Below are 15,059 nucleotides of genomic sequence, written 5' to 3' on the forward strand. Positions count from 1 at the left end.
TTCAAAATTTTAATTGTCGCAGCATATATCTTTTTTTACAAGTTTAAATGATTATAAATTTAAACATAACGCAACGATGCGGAATCATAGTTATTATTTGTATGGTAACGCCATGAAGAAAGTGAAAAGAGATCTTATCTTATAGTAAGTAATAGGTTCTCGTTGAAATAGTCCATGGTATTAATATTTTCATCAGGGAAGAACCCATGGGAATTAATCTACCACAAGCAAAACCACAAGCTGAAAATATTATGTTGATTTATTTACGGTTTGGTTTACTTCAACATATAAAGCAGGAATTCAACAAATCGCAGAGCGTCATCTGTAATGAAGTTCTATAAGCAGAATCTATGTAACGTAATTTACTGCGATATTTTGATATTCAACAACCGAGCCTTGCTGACATGGAGACCATGTTTAACTACAGGAAATGGTAACGATTATTTAAAAGAAGAGCTTCTGTTTTGCAAGCCAATTGGAACGACTACAACACGAGATGTATAACAGAAAGTTGATTCATTTTTGAAGAAGTAGAAAATCTCATTGAAAACTATGAGTGATGTTTGTACAGATGGCACAGGAAGTTTGCCAGTATGACGGTCTAGATTTCAACGTCTGCTACTGGTTGAGTCACCAAAAGTCATCGGAGCTCATGAAATCGCCGTATATTAGTAACGCAGACACAGCCACAAGAATTTCAAGAAGGAATGAAAAAGTGAAAAGCACCAAACGCAACACGCCTCGATTTGTCTTCCTAATGAAATTTGTAATTACAGACTGTGACGAAAATAATATTTCCATGTTGCCAAATATATCTTCTCCCTATGAGAAAAATGACATTGAACATGATAAACGAATTAAATTATATTTTACATTTGCAGACAAAATTTCATCCTACTTTCCAAATCTGACACTGGTTGCACTTGCCATAAGTCCATTCACAGTCCTAGTTGGAGATGTGACAGACAGTAAGAGTTCATTGAACTCATTGATAACGATGTAGCGACAAAGGATTTCATTTGAATGTCAGTAACACTCATCTGGATTGGGTGTTTGTAATACGAGTTTTCTGTACTGCGCCCTCCTCTTTCCTTTTGAATACTACATTTTGTGGGTAACATGGGTTTTCCAGCCTGTTAGTTATCAAGTAAGGCTAAATACAGAAAAAAAACTTGATGCAGAACATGACATACTTTGTGAGCTTGCAAAGACCGTCCCAAGAAACACTGTCACAACAATTGTAGCAATGTAGTCTACTATTACCCTCATCAATATCCATGTTCCTCCATACTTTTGACATTGTCACATATATGTATGGAACATGAATATGGTAGATACCAAATAGAAAAGTTAATAAATGCACGCCATAAAATTGTATTAATTTGGAATTTAATTCTATGAAGAGATATATTTCAAGACTATACGGCAATCACATATTACAATTACAATTACAGTTATGAACGAAAATAATTTTACTGTGGGAAGGGGGTTGCTGCATAGTTAGGAATAGTAAAAAGGGGTCACCGAGCTAAAAAGGTTGAGAACCGCTGCTTTAAATCAATCAGTTCGCGACCACTTTATAAAATAAAAAGCTTGTATTAAGAAGTTTAGAAACAAAATAATCTTATACACATAATTATCAATACAGAAAAAAAGGGTATGCATATACGAACACATATATAACAATAAAATTATTATAAACACAGATCAGAATAATTTCCTAGAAACAAAATGGACTCTATAGATCTATTCGGTGATATTAGACTTAATAAGCATGTTGCTTCATTTTAAAAATGACGTTTCAGATTTGGGAAGTTGGGGGGAGGGGTTTAACAACTATTAATTTGACAAGATTACATGGAAATAGTCGTTCAGCTTCAATAAGCCTTCAAATATCATCCAAGATTGACATTGCTCTACGTATTGCATCGAATAGAGAGTGTTGCCTGCCATTCCAAGTTTGTATGCTGAACACATGTTAACAATGTCTGGTTTATAGGTCTGCTTACTGAGTATACAAATAAGAGAAAACAAAAAGAGAAGACAAAAGTGTTGATATATACTACATGAAATAAGGAAAGAAGAGACAAGACCAAGAACGTTTTTCAACAGAACATACAGAAGTACTCGCTGAGAATAAAGGTCCATAGAACTAGTATACAAATGTTTGCATTCCAGCTGTCTAGAATGTTCCAAGCGTTCACAGCATATACAAGAACTAAACTGCAAGAAAGTAGTGCTCTCTCGATGAAGGAAATGATCCCCACAGACACGTTGAACACAATTATTTGGTCATGACATGCTTAATTAGAAAACCAGCCTGCACCACAACCGGAACTAATTACATTTTGAAATAGTGGAACAGAAACAGGCGCTGGGTAAATATCTTTTTAAAATGAGAGTTAGAAGAGAAAGCGTATAGGCCAATTATCTACTTGATAGGGTATTAGAAGAGAACCAGGCTAGGTAAATATCTATGTTTAAGAGTAAACGGAACAGAACCAGGCTGGAGTAAATCTCAGCTCAATGGGCTGGTAAAAACAGAAACGTCTGATCAATGTCTACCTTGTAGTGTTAGCAGAACTCTGTGTGTGTGTGTGTGTGTGTACCTGTACTACAGCCAGCTATTGATAAGTTCTAAATATACAATCACGTTGCTCCAATAGCTTCACGTTTAACTTACCTGCAATCAAAACAACGCAAGGGAAATTGATTTCTCCACAAAGTGGCAATGAATAAAAAAATAAGCACTGCGCAGTAAATAATACTTAGATCAAAATTGTTATGTATCGGCGCAACCCATAACTTACAATTTGACTTCAAATTCTATATTATTCAATAAAGACACATTAATGTTTTGTGAATACAACATTTTAATGTCCGCATGATAAAAAAACGTGGCGACACTGTGATCTGTCCCTTTTAAGACCTTTTTGTCTGTGTTTTTGTTTGTTTAACATGTTTTCGGATGTTTCCTCAGAATGGAAGAGGATTCTATCCTAGCCAAAGCTTCCCGTGAGATGGCAGAGGACAGGGTTCGAGACAGGTACCATCAAGACGACAGCCCAGAGCGCAGACCACGTGACCAGGCTCGCAAAAACGTTGCTAGGAATCCGATAAGAATTTCACAGATATTAAAGCGTGAACTTTATAGTACATTTAATGTCATTTTAAAATGCGACCCATACTTTAGCAGTAATAGAGAATATAATGCAATAAATATTGCACGTATGATGTGATGAAAGATGTACAAATAATACCAAGTTTACAATAGAATACAATAAAATATTCCTATTTACTTTATACTATTTAAATAGAGCATTATTTATCTAAACCTTAACAAAAAAATTCTCAACACTCCTTGTAAATCAAAACGTAATAAGCAACCACGTGTAGACATGAATATGTAATCCAGCTATTGACGTTGAACAGCCTAGAAAGCTAATAAAAACATGAAAGCGAGACACTGTCTATTACCTGTAATTCAAATGGGTATAGATATAGGAAATCATCATCTCCCTTACAGTCACTCAGGAGGACATAATTAACACGCTGTTACGGACAAGCAACTTGTAGCTCCTTCATATACTCTCACTGGTACGCCGCGTAGCTGCTCACTACCCGCCGTCGTCACAACGGCCCCCGTTACCGCGCACAGGACGCCGCAGGGGGAATAAAAGCAACGTAACCGTACGCACAGCGCCCCTCTCCTTTCCGCTCTTTCCCTGTCTGACGGGGGCGCCCCGTAGAATACAGTGGCTGTCCTTCCTCTTCTGGTCTCTCTCCCCCCCCCCTCCCTTCCCGCAGTACTCACGGGCGATTTCGATCAGACTCTGTTGCCTCTCATCTGGCAGGAAAAAGCACACGCGCAAACCAAACAAATGGAGGTCGGGGGTGCGGTGGTGAAACCTGTTTATTTGACAAATACACACTTGAGGATCATAATAATTTCGTTTAGTTTTCATTAGATGATCCCATAAAGTAGAACCGTTGTCCATATACCGGTACGAGCCAAAAAAAAAATCTTTATATTCAAGACCAGAATGAGATGGGCAAGTTTATATAGAAAACATGCCCCCCCCCCCTTTTTTTTCCCCCCTGTAGACCCGGCGATATCAGCAGGTAACATTTATGTTGGGATCAATACATTTTGATGGATAAGTGAGAGCACACAGCAGTGTATCGTCCAGAATACAGCAGATGTTTGTTGAATCCTAGACTTATCATAGATAATGGCCCTCTCACTCAGCATGGGTATGGACAACGACTGACAGAACAGTTCAATGTCGCCTATGACTGTCAGGTTCCTGCTGTTTTGCTTTCCTTGCCCCATTCACCAGAACCGCAAATTCAGCAGCAACATATTTGAAACAAAATTGTTAATGTTAACAATATAAATGACTGACATTTTCACTACGTTTTGGTTGTGTTCCTTTTGGGCGTATCTGGGATACTCCAAATGTCAACACAGAGCTTATTTTCACATCTATATTTATTTTTGAAAAATTCTGTGATAAAAAAAAAACGCTTCCCACTAGGCCATCTTTCAAGGGTTTCGAGTTCGGATCCCTTCTCGAGCTGCGTTATGTTGCTGAGAACCTAAAGGCAGCACGGAAACCTTCTCCCAGATACTCCCCTGCCCTAGTGGTTCACAAAAGAGATTGGACCAGAGCGCACAGAGCATTCTTTAGTCTGAAAGATGCGCTATACAAAAGCAATTTAAAAAAAAACAACATAAACATAAACACATTTCTTTCGGAGGATAAGCTCTCTAAATTCTGAGTTGTATAAACACAAGTTTTCATCTACATCCTGTCATCTCAGGTCAGATGATAAGAGTTAGGTTTCAATCGAAACTTAGTATTTGGCTAAAAAAAAACAACAACTTTTGAAGACAAAACCAGCAAAATTAAAAGTTCACTTAATCCCTGACTTGAATGTGTACAAAGAGATCATTCTACTCCAGGCCCACAACTCCATTAGTCTCTTAACAAGCAGACGGCCCGACAAGTGAATGCCAAGCCATTGTCTCAGGTTTCACTCACGCCCTGAAGGAATCCTAATCATCTTTTACCTGATCTCCTTGGGATGACGATCAAAGCGCAAAACGTCCCTTTAACTGATCAAGCCCATTACACAGTCAATATCTTAAAAGGAGCAGGGGAAAGGGGGGGGGAATACTACTAGACCATAATATGTTTCATTTCATAACACACATCCAAGCACGTTTAGAATAAACGCTAAAATACCTTTACATTCACGTGGAATCACGATAAGGTACTTCAGCTGTATCAAAGTATGCAATTTTACATTACTTATAAAACTAAGATGTTTTATTTGCTGATGAATTATTTGCATCTAAACATTTAAAAAATCCAATTGCATCACAGACATTTCATTGTAAAGTAAAGTTTCCATTTCAAACCTTGCGTTATATAGGGCAGTTGATGTTGAGGTCATCGTTTCTTTGGCCAACGGTTAACGAGCAGGTGTCATGTGGCCAGCACAACGACCAACCGCCTTTACTTTTCCTCAACTAATGTCAGGTGCCCATCAAAGTTAGGTGAACTCATGGGCACCCTAAAAATTCCAGTCTTCACAACGAGATTCGAATCCAGAACCCAAGGTTCAGAAACCAAGCGCTTAACCACTCAGCCACCTGACATTTCATTGTGAGACTATAGAAAACCACAAAGGATTTAAAAGGGAACAAAGATTTAAGTTTAATTTTTTCGATTCATAATACTCGCCTTAGAAATTCAGCAACAGTTTACATTTTATTTAATTAGATAATGTCTTTTGTCAATACCATACTCCTATGGTGATTATGACAACACGCTGGGTCCATGGCAAGTATGTAACTAAACAATAAAAAAGCTCCAAGAAGAAGCCAGCAGTCCTGTGAATGACGAGACGTACACTCATCTCTGTGAGACCAAGTGAAACCAAGAGAGACAACACGACAGATTGAGGGAGTGTGAACCACCGGCACCCAAGAAGTCTTAGTACGTCTTTGTCCCCCTCGGTTAGTCCCAATCTAGCAGATACTCCCAGTGGGTCGAAGAGCTATTGATGGAAAGGGCAGAACGATTGGGGGAGGAGCAAACTGTGATGTGATCTTTTGTGGGCCATTGCGCGGAAGTTTACACTAGGTCCGGTAGGTCAACATTTCCACTTGTACAGGGAAGATTTCCACTGAATGGCGTGGAGGAGGGCGAAGATTACATCTGGTCTCAACACAAGCGCTTCTTGGAAAACAGAAGAAGAAACAAAAAACGAATGAAAGGAAAAAAAAATATGAGGACTATGAAGAAAGTTGAGAGGCCAGTGGAAAGGTCAATGATTCGATTCAGGTGCCATGGCGGAAATGAAACAGAACATAATATGTAACATGTCATAGGTTCGTGTCTAAACCTATGGACTACATAAATATGTAATATAATATGTCATATGTTCGTGTCTAAATCTATGCACTAATGTATTCTAATTGATTTGGCGAAGTGAACAGATCACAGATTATAGCAGTAATGTGTATCTGATACTCAGCAACAAAGTATACCATCAACACGCCCCAATGTTCATCTCCTGGAGACAATGGAGGTAAACAACTTCCAGTTCTACACTGAGCTTGAGATCTAACAAAATGTCGACGTTTACTTAGTGCTATAGTAACATTCAAAACATTCAAAGCGCTTATCTATAGCGAGTATTTTGACCCGGCCTCCAGAGAAGCAGACTGAACTCAATATATACACAAAGAAAAACAAAACATTAAAACATATTGATGGGTCATTTGCTCAGGTCATGTTTTGTTTAGAGATTCACCATACTAAATAAAGACATGGACCTACTAAAATGTGTTTCTATTATAAAACCGAAGCGAGGTCAGTACAATGTGGCAACGACTAGGAGTCTAATAGATTGTAATGACGCTTACAAGTTGGGTTTAATTGGGTTTTTCCTTAGTGACGCGACAGTACATTTAAATGTTAGAACGGAAATAAATTAGAAACTATTAACGGACGAACGACGACCAGGAGACCGCTTGATATTAGATATTTAGGTTTTTGGCACATCGGCACAATTTAGGCCATGTCGTGCCCATAGTCCCACAAGGGTTATTCCCCTTTGATATCTGAAGAGCTAATTTTTTTAACAGTATTGTCATTAAAAACAAGTTCCATTCACAGTTCAAATAGTAAGAAGACACCCTAGATACAACGTCGACTGTGCCCTTATTTTCAAGAATAAATTATTGTTTATTTAAAGTTATTGTTTATTTAAAAGGTATTACTTCTTTCTATGCTGTTTTGTTCTGTAGGAGTTTGAGTTTTAGATCTACGAACTCGCGAACATCATCTACATTAAATCTACACTCAACTAGACTAACAACCACCCAACAAGATCAAACTGTTAACAGATGAACTGAAATACATTCAGAATGTATACAAGAATGTGACAAATAATGAAACTCTTAACAACATCCTACAATAAAAAAAAAAAAAAGTAAAAAGGTAATGAGCAATAAAACCTATTAAGCTGTGCGTGTGTGTTTTGGGTGGGTGGGGGTGGTTGAAAACACATAAGAGTGACGGTGAAAACGTATTTGGAAAGTTGATAAAGTTATTAAAAGACGGTTTCAAAAAAGAACCACGACACACAGCATCTATTCAAAAACGTATGTAACAAGAGGCATTGAAATGTGTTACGACATTGTCAGGGTTTCAAAGTGTGTTTGTCGGCCAGCTAAACTTGTTATCCAGAAATTACCACGCCATCGCGGTTTTTTTTTTTTAGTCGTTTCTATTTGATTAGTTTCAATGCGTCCATATTTGGATTAACATTGATCGATGATGTGATCTATTGAAACAATTCTTTTGGTCTAATTGAGCACAAGATAAGGAGGAGCCCATCATGTACACAATGTATAGACTACCTGGAGCATGTTTCTGTCAGAGCACAAGATAGCAGCAAGTGAATCATGATCACATCTCAGGCTGTTACAAAAGGTCAAGAACTAAGAGACGGAACTGTGAAGAGTAAACTCAAGTCAGAAAAGAAGACATTTAGAGAAAGTAGCAGACACAGCAAGACAAAATCAGACAACCCAGGGTGCCAGGGGGAAGAAGGGCGGATGATTTCTGAACCCCAAAGTGAGACTGATTTGGTGAGTTAGAACTTAATCGAGCCACAGAAATGCGAAGGGAGAAAAGCTTAAAAAAAAAAAATAAATAAATCACGATTGACCTTTTCTTTGCGGCAGTGTTCATCTTATCAAGCGTGGCATCCAGGCTCAGATATTCTACCACAGCACAAGAAATAAACAGACAAAACCAAACAAGCATAGAGACCCGATCCGTGTATGTGTGTGTCTGCCGATGTAAGGATGTAGAGGTTTGAAAAGAGGGATGGGGGTTAATAGGATTCCATAATGCATTGATCTTTCCAAAAGAGGGATAATGAGAAGTAAAAAACAACAACGATGCAGCTCTTATCTTGAAACAGTGATCTGCAATTATTTGATGCTCCATCGCTTTGAGTTTCTGTTTGCTGTAAGAGCATGCCAAGGTTAAATAATCACCCATTCAGGTTCAACGAGATTGGGGAGGGGCCGTATATAGATAGATATACTGGAAGGAGATAAGATTTGGTGAGAATTCTCCACATGTACAAGACCATGTTACACCAAAACAAGCATTATCTTGAGTGAAGGTCACGCTAAAAACAAACTTGGATAACATTAGGTTTAACTGCTAGTTACCGACAATCTGACGCTGCACAGAGCTTATAGGAATAGCTTTTAAAAGGTCCACTGCATCAAGCATTGTACAAATAAAGTACGATTTAAAAAAATATATTTTGAGGCACTTTTGCAATAAGACCGTCTTAGCCCCACCACCCGTCTTTCTTTTCCACCCACAGACACCATTTCCCACAGGGAAACCAACTACCAACAAACAAAAAAATCTCAGTTAAAAAATGGTGATAAAGGCAAATGAAACAAGCTGTGACATAAGGGAGGTAACTGCCTCACTTTCCTCTACCAAAGCAACGCCAAGAAGACACCTTTGAAGTGAAAGGCTATGCACACAATTGTATTCATTTCCCTATCCAGGGGAGACTGATGTGGAGACTATATCACTTGTCATCATCTTTTTAATTAGCAGAAAACATAGATTTAAACTAGTTAGATTGATATTGAAGAAAACACTCTAGTAAGAAAATATGATATCTTTACAAATCAAAAGTTGTTCGTTCGCGCAAACCAAGAAGCGACAAGAGTCTACATTTTTCAGAATCTGTACAAATGTTCCTGTGTGGTGCCCCACGGTTCAACAGACTAAGGGATATGTGAAGGTGAACATGTTCTTTACTTTATCCACATTAGACAAAAAGTCCATTTATAAGCAATTGCAAAATACTTAAAAACATTAATGTCTTCTGAATTAATCTTTTTCATAGCTGGAGTTCCTAAGTCTTAAGTAGGTTACACACTAATGGGTTCATTCTTTGAGCGCCCAAGAAACAGCAAGTTTCGTATAAATCGAATACAAGAATTATTTTTTTTGAAGAACAAAACAAAACAAAAAAACTGTAGAGAAAGAATAAAGTCTAACGATCCCAGGATGCCACGTGAAAGCCTTTGGTGGCGCGAAACATCGAGTGTCAGAAGAAAGACGTCCGAAGAAGAATCAATTAGTGATTATAGTGTGTGCAGGTGAGAGGGGGGGGGGACTGGTCGTGTCTCACGTGCTGATGGCCAAGTAATGAAAACATCAATGTATGATAGAGAAAAAAAAAAACAATACATAATCAATGCTAGGTTGTGATCAATAAGGGCAGAAGGCTGGGACATCGTATAATCACACAGTATAATGATGTTTAGTTTCCATTGGAATATAATATCTGTCTAGTCAAAGGTACGATTCCCATTAAATCGCAGAAGTCCAGGAGGCCAGGAAAGTTTATGTCCCTTGTAATGGTGGCATACGAAGGTCTATTGAGGACATTATCAAAAACCCCCCATATATCTCGAGGATTCTAAATCTAGAGATATTTATATATTATTATAAGTGATGTTGAAAAATAAAAGCGCAATACACTTAATTTTTAGATCTAGATCTACCCTTACCCTTGACTTAGATGTAGATCTTTATCTAGCTTAAACTAGAGCTAGACTAACAGATTCCGAATGCAGATCAAAATCTAAAGCTTAGGTCTAGATCTAGACTTCCTCTAGCTGACCAGTTGTAAACTGAGTTTTAAATCTACTAGATATAGATCTATCTAGACTTCTAAGATCTAAATCTGAATCTACTAGAAAAACTAGAAACTACTAGTCAAAATCTAGTAGAATATAATCTAGATCTCGTGTCGATCCGATCTACATGACTCACAAACTTTTAAAGCCAATCCAATGAATGGTTATTTTTTTTAAATAGTTTAATAATACATTTATCAAGATCCTAGATTCTATAAAGCATTCAAATTACAAATCTACAATTATTTACCTTAAGATTCCTTCATCTAGATCTATAGCCTTTTCCCTATGGACACTATACTCGTCATAATATAAGAAACGCAGCACCGGCTCAGAACAGTGTTGTGAACAAACTCATTCTAGATCCATTACTAATGCGAAATTAAAGAGAAGCATTCCAGTTATCATTTCAATACTGTGCAGATTGTCAATTAAGCCGGACATTTCAATCAGCCTAAATGATTGAATTTAGTGATAGAAAGAGAACACAAAAATACAATACCGTGTCCATCACGCAACGGACGAGGCTAGTTACATTCTATCAAAGTTGTAGCTAGGATACAAAATGAAGAGTTTAACAAGACAGAATACAGGACGTAGAGCAATAGCTGTTTCAATCATCCCAAGTGGTATGTGGGCGCTTGCTAGGGTGAAAAGATTCTGATGCAACCAGTAAGACTATGGCAGGTGGTGGGAAAAAAAGGCACGGTGAACGTTAAAGACTGAGAGACACAAAGACGTGTGTTTCTTGTACTGCTTTTATTTCAATAGTTCAACATCCTATTTCGCTTGTGTTTCTACATACATCTACATTGAAGAAGGCTGTATATATATATATACAATATTATAAAAAAAATTGCACACGTTTTTATTAAAGTTAAGTATTATTCAACTCATAAGTTTACAATGGTATACCAGTCTGGATCTATAACCTAACGACAGGGTTACCACACCAAGCAACACAGATTATGTTTTAGTTTTGTAGAAGAAAGAAATAGCATATTCCCAACCATTCTACAGATCTGATGGAAAGCACAGACAGATTATAAACAAAACGGTTCTACATTTGCAGGCATGTTTCATCACTGGCACTTTATAAATATTCCATGATCAAAATGGTAAAATGGAAAAGAAAATAGCCCGATGAGGGGAAAAAAAAGTCAGATTATTGAAAGATCACGTAAAAAGATGCAACGAAAAGTGTGCTTCTAAAAGTCTTTGGAAACAGCGTTGAACAGATCTAAAACAAAAAATTCCACTTGTACACAGGCACTCAAGGATCATTCCTATGACACAGCATGCCATTCCCTGAACACTGTGATCCATAGACAGCTTCCAATACACATGTTTTCTTTGGAGAGAACAACACAAATATCACATGAAATATTCAACCATTAACAGAATGAAAGAGACAAAAAAAAAAAAATGTCATTGAAAAGACATTCTGCCCAGGTAAATTCACATTGCAATGCAAACATATTTCCTAACTTTTTTTCCCTTCTAATCCACACTTTTTCCTTAGATCTGTTATGTTGAAGTTCTATACCGAATGAAAGAAATACTAAAAACAATGTTTCCAAATGTTTAATATTGTTGGTACTTTAATAGGCATCCATTTTACCTTTTCAAAAGATATATACAAACATGCTAGAATTAAATGATACTTGTATTTTATCATATGAAAAGGTTGATAGATGTTGATTATTTTGATCAGTACATTTCTAAGCATCCTACATTGGAAAAAACCCGCACGGTAGCGTCCCCCTTTTCCTTTTCGGACTGTCATTTCTAACAGCGGTTAAAGATGGAGTACTAAGCGGTTTCAAAGGTAAGTTTATGAAATCACTTTCCAGTTAACGTAAAATAATCTTCTTATTGAATACAGTAACTGACTGGATTCTTAATCAGTGCTGATTGAACGATATAGAGACAAATTCGTTTTTACACTGTGTCAAGTTAAAAGTGTAGCTTTTTTTTTTTTTCAGACACAACCAGCATATGAAGACAAAGTGTGGTTGTCCTGAACATCCTTAAGCTTTCAAAAGATCAAAATAGCTATTCAGTATATAATAACAGTTTTCTATCACTTCTGTCTCAGTTACAATAAAAAGCGCACAATAATGATCGTCCCTAGCCAGCACCTATCTCAGAACTAAGTCTTCTTCCTCAATCTGAAAAGTGAACTTCATCATGGCTAATGTCTGGAATGTATTACCATCGCCTATACTAGTTTTATTACATCAAGTTTTGAGGTGTCTATGATCTAGTGCAGGCACACATTTGTATAGGAAGTTTATGGCTGTTGACACGTTTAGAACTAGATAATTATTTGGCTACATAGTAAAGTCACCCTTTTGTTCAACAGGCTTGTAACACACTATGTTTAGAAAAAAAACAACAACAACAACTGACAACTCGAATGTCGTTATAGAGGATAAAAAAGCAAAATATGCTTTTAAAAAAAAAAAGGGGTCTTATCAAAAGGGAAGAACTCCACACTTATAACCATATCCTTCAAGAATGTAGAAGTTATTTCCCTTTTTAAATATCCAACAAAATAATTAACCAGTAATTAATTGACTAATTGTGTTGTTTTTTTTAAACTTGATTCATGTATTGTCTACACCAATGATGCATAAATGTGCAAAGTTTCAACTAGATCTGAAAATGGGAGTGGGAGAAACAACGTGTATAAACTTTTGACCAGACAGACAGAGGGAGTTGATAGAAGTTTTGTTAAAAGTTTTTACCCCCGCTTGTAGCGCTAGACTAACAGAAAACATACACGATCAGAGTCCAAATGAATTAGTTTATGGGTTGTGGAATGCATGTGCAATCAGAGAGAATGTAATAACTTTAAATTCCAAAGGCGGAGCTACAATACAACAAAGTGGAACTGTGGGATAACGAAGAAGCCCTTGATGTCACAATGTCATTGCCGCCAATCCACACTAGTAGTATACAGAGTATTCTAAGTTTTGAAAGCTAGGTTTATCAATGTTATAAAGTATTCGGTATTTTATTCAAACTGGTTACTTCTATGCGGCCGCAGTGGGCCCCGCACTTTCATAGGCCCCACGCTAATTATATGTGTAATTGCATAATGATGCAAAATATACGAAAAGGTCGAGGAAATTGAAATATTAAAATCTCCTGAAAAATAGACAAAATTGTTATTTCGGGGTGTCATTCAATATGGAAAACAAATCTTACGCGAAAAAAAAAGCATTGTCAGCTTTCATATTTAAATAAAAATATAATAATATGGTGTATTTTAACCAAAACAGGAAGTTGCAATACTTTATTTACATTAATAGTCACCGCTAATAAAAGTAGATAAAAATAAATCTCAATCTCATAAAAAAAAATCAAAAGCGATATTTTTTTATATTAGATCCAGAGACCTACATCTAGAATTAGAATGAAAATTTTATATAGGTCTAGATCTAAATCTACACATATTCGATAAAATGTTTGTTTGTTTGTTTGTAAAATGTTTTACATGTTTCGGATGTTCCTTCAGAGTTGAAGATAGTTTACTTCCTAGTCCAAACCTCCCGCAGGACGACGGGGGATGGGAGCGGGCAGGGTTTGAACCCTCGACGGTCGATAAATCCGAACGACAGTCCAGCGCACAAACCGCACGACCAGGCAGCCATCGATATAACATATAGACTAGACTAAGACTGTCACTCACTATTAGACTATACTAGAACGATTCAGATCTACTAGATTCAGATGATATTTAGCAGATTTTTGGTGAAAGATGGATAGAAAATTACCTAAGAGGTCAAGGGATGTTGGTAGAAAATATGTATCTGGCTGGGAAAAGAAAAAGAAGAAAGAAGCAAATGAGGCTTCAGCTAAGAACCAGATGGGCGCCCTACGTACGTTTTTAAAACGATCAAAACCTGAAAATGAGAACATAATCATTTCTAGTGAGACAGCTGAAACAGATTCTATGAAGAATGCAAAAACTGCAGTGGTAAATGTCGTTAAAGAAGAAGACAATAATGTAACATCTGATCAACATGTCTTTAGAGAAGAAGAAAATGATGTAACAGTAACAACTGATCAACATGTCGTAAGAAAAGAAGACAATAATGTACAACTGATCAACACGTAGTTATGGATAATGAACAAAATGTCGATTCATTGAGAAATATGGATGATCCTGCCATGTGGACAGAAAAAATGGAAAGATCTTGTATTGACAATTTATTACAAAAAGGTCCTCCTGAGATTACTTTGGAGAATTTTCCAAAAAATAATGATGGTAGACATTTTTCTAAAGTGAATTGCAAACGAAAGCTGAGTAATGGTGAAAGTATTGTGCATCCTTGGCTGATCTATTCTGTGTCAGCAGACATAGGATTAAACGGACCTCATTTATGCACTGCGCTACAAATTTGAGTGCACAAGCTGGCCTCTCCACTGAGCGGGTCCCAATTAGACGGATAAGCACGTGCCCGCCCTGGAGGAGACAGCCCATCCCTCCCATAAATTTCACTATACATGGGTTGGAGGGGGCCACAAAAAGACACACACACCCGGACCTACTTCGAAAAATGGCATTGGAAACACTAAAGACCTACCCGGCCGATGCCATATACTGTTACACAGACGGGTCGGTCATGAAGGACCCCGTAAGAGCTGGGTATGGGGCCTATATCTGTTACCCAGACCTGGACCCTGAAAAGCTGTCAGGCACATGCGGCCTCGCCGCATGTAGCTTTGATGCTGAACTGACGGCGATTACGAATACCCTAAAACACGTGCTCCAAAAACTGCGCGAAAA

General features: G+C 37.3%; 1 protein-coding gene across 12 annotated transcripts in view; it reads right to left on the minus strand.

Annotated features, from left to right (window-relative positions):
* Positions 1 to 15,059, minus strand: part of LOC106078375 (zinc finger CCCH domain-containing protein 10-like) — a 104,141-nt gene that overhangs the window by 31,289 nt on the left and 57,793 nt on the right. The window contains exon 1 of one of the 12 annotated variants that reach the window (XM_013239236.2): positions 10,512 to 12,696. The exons of 9 other annotated variants lie outside the window; for them this stretch is intronic. Coding sequence is in view for 1 of the 3 variants with exons in the window: in XM_013239231.2 (XP_013094685.1) it covers positions 3,478 to 3,515 (38 nt within the window). In the remaining 2 variants the exon portion in view is untranslated. Of the gene's footprint in view, positions 1 to 3,477; positions 3,753 to 10,511; positions 12,697 to 15,059 lie in introns of those variants that run through there. 2 more of the 12 variants (XM_013239231.2, XM_013239234.2) reach the window with 2 other exon arrangements.

Source organism: Biomphalaria glabrata, chromosome 1, assembly GCF_947242115.1.
Source record: "Biomphalaria glabrata chromosome 1, xgBioGlab47.1, whole genome shotgun sequence".
Lineage (NCBI taxonomy): Eukaryota > Metazoa > Mollusca > Gastropoda > Planorbidae > Biomphalaria > Biomphalaria glabrata.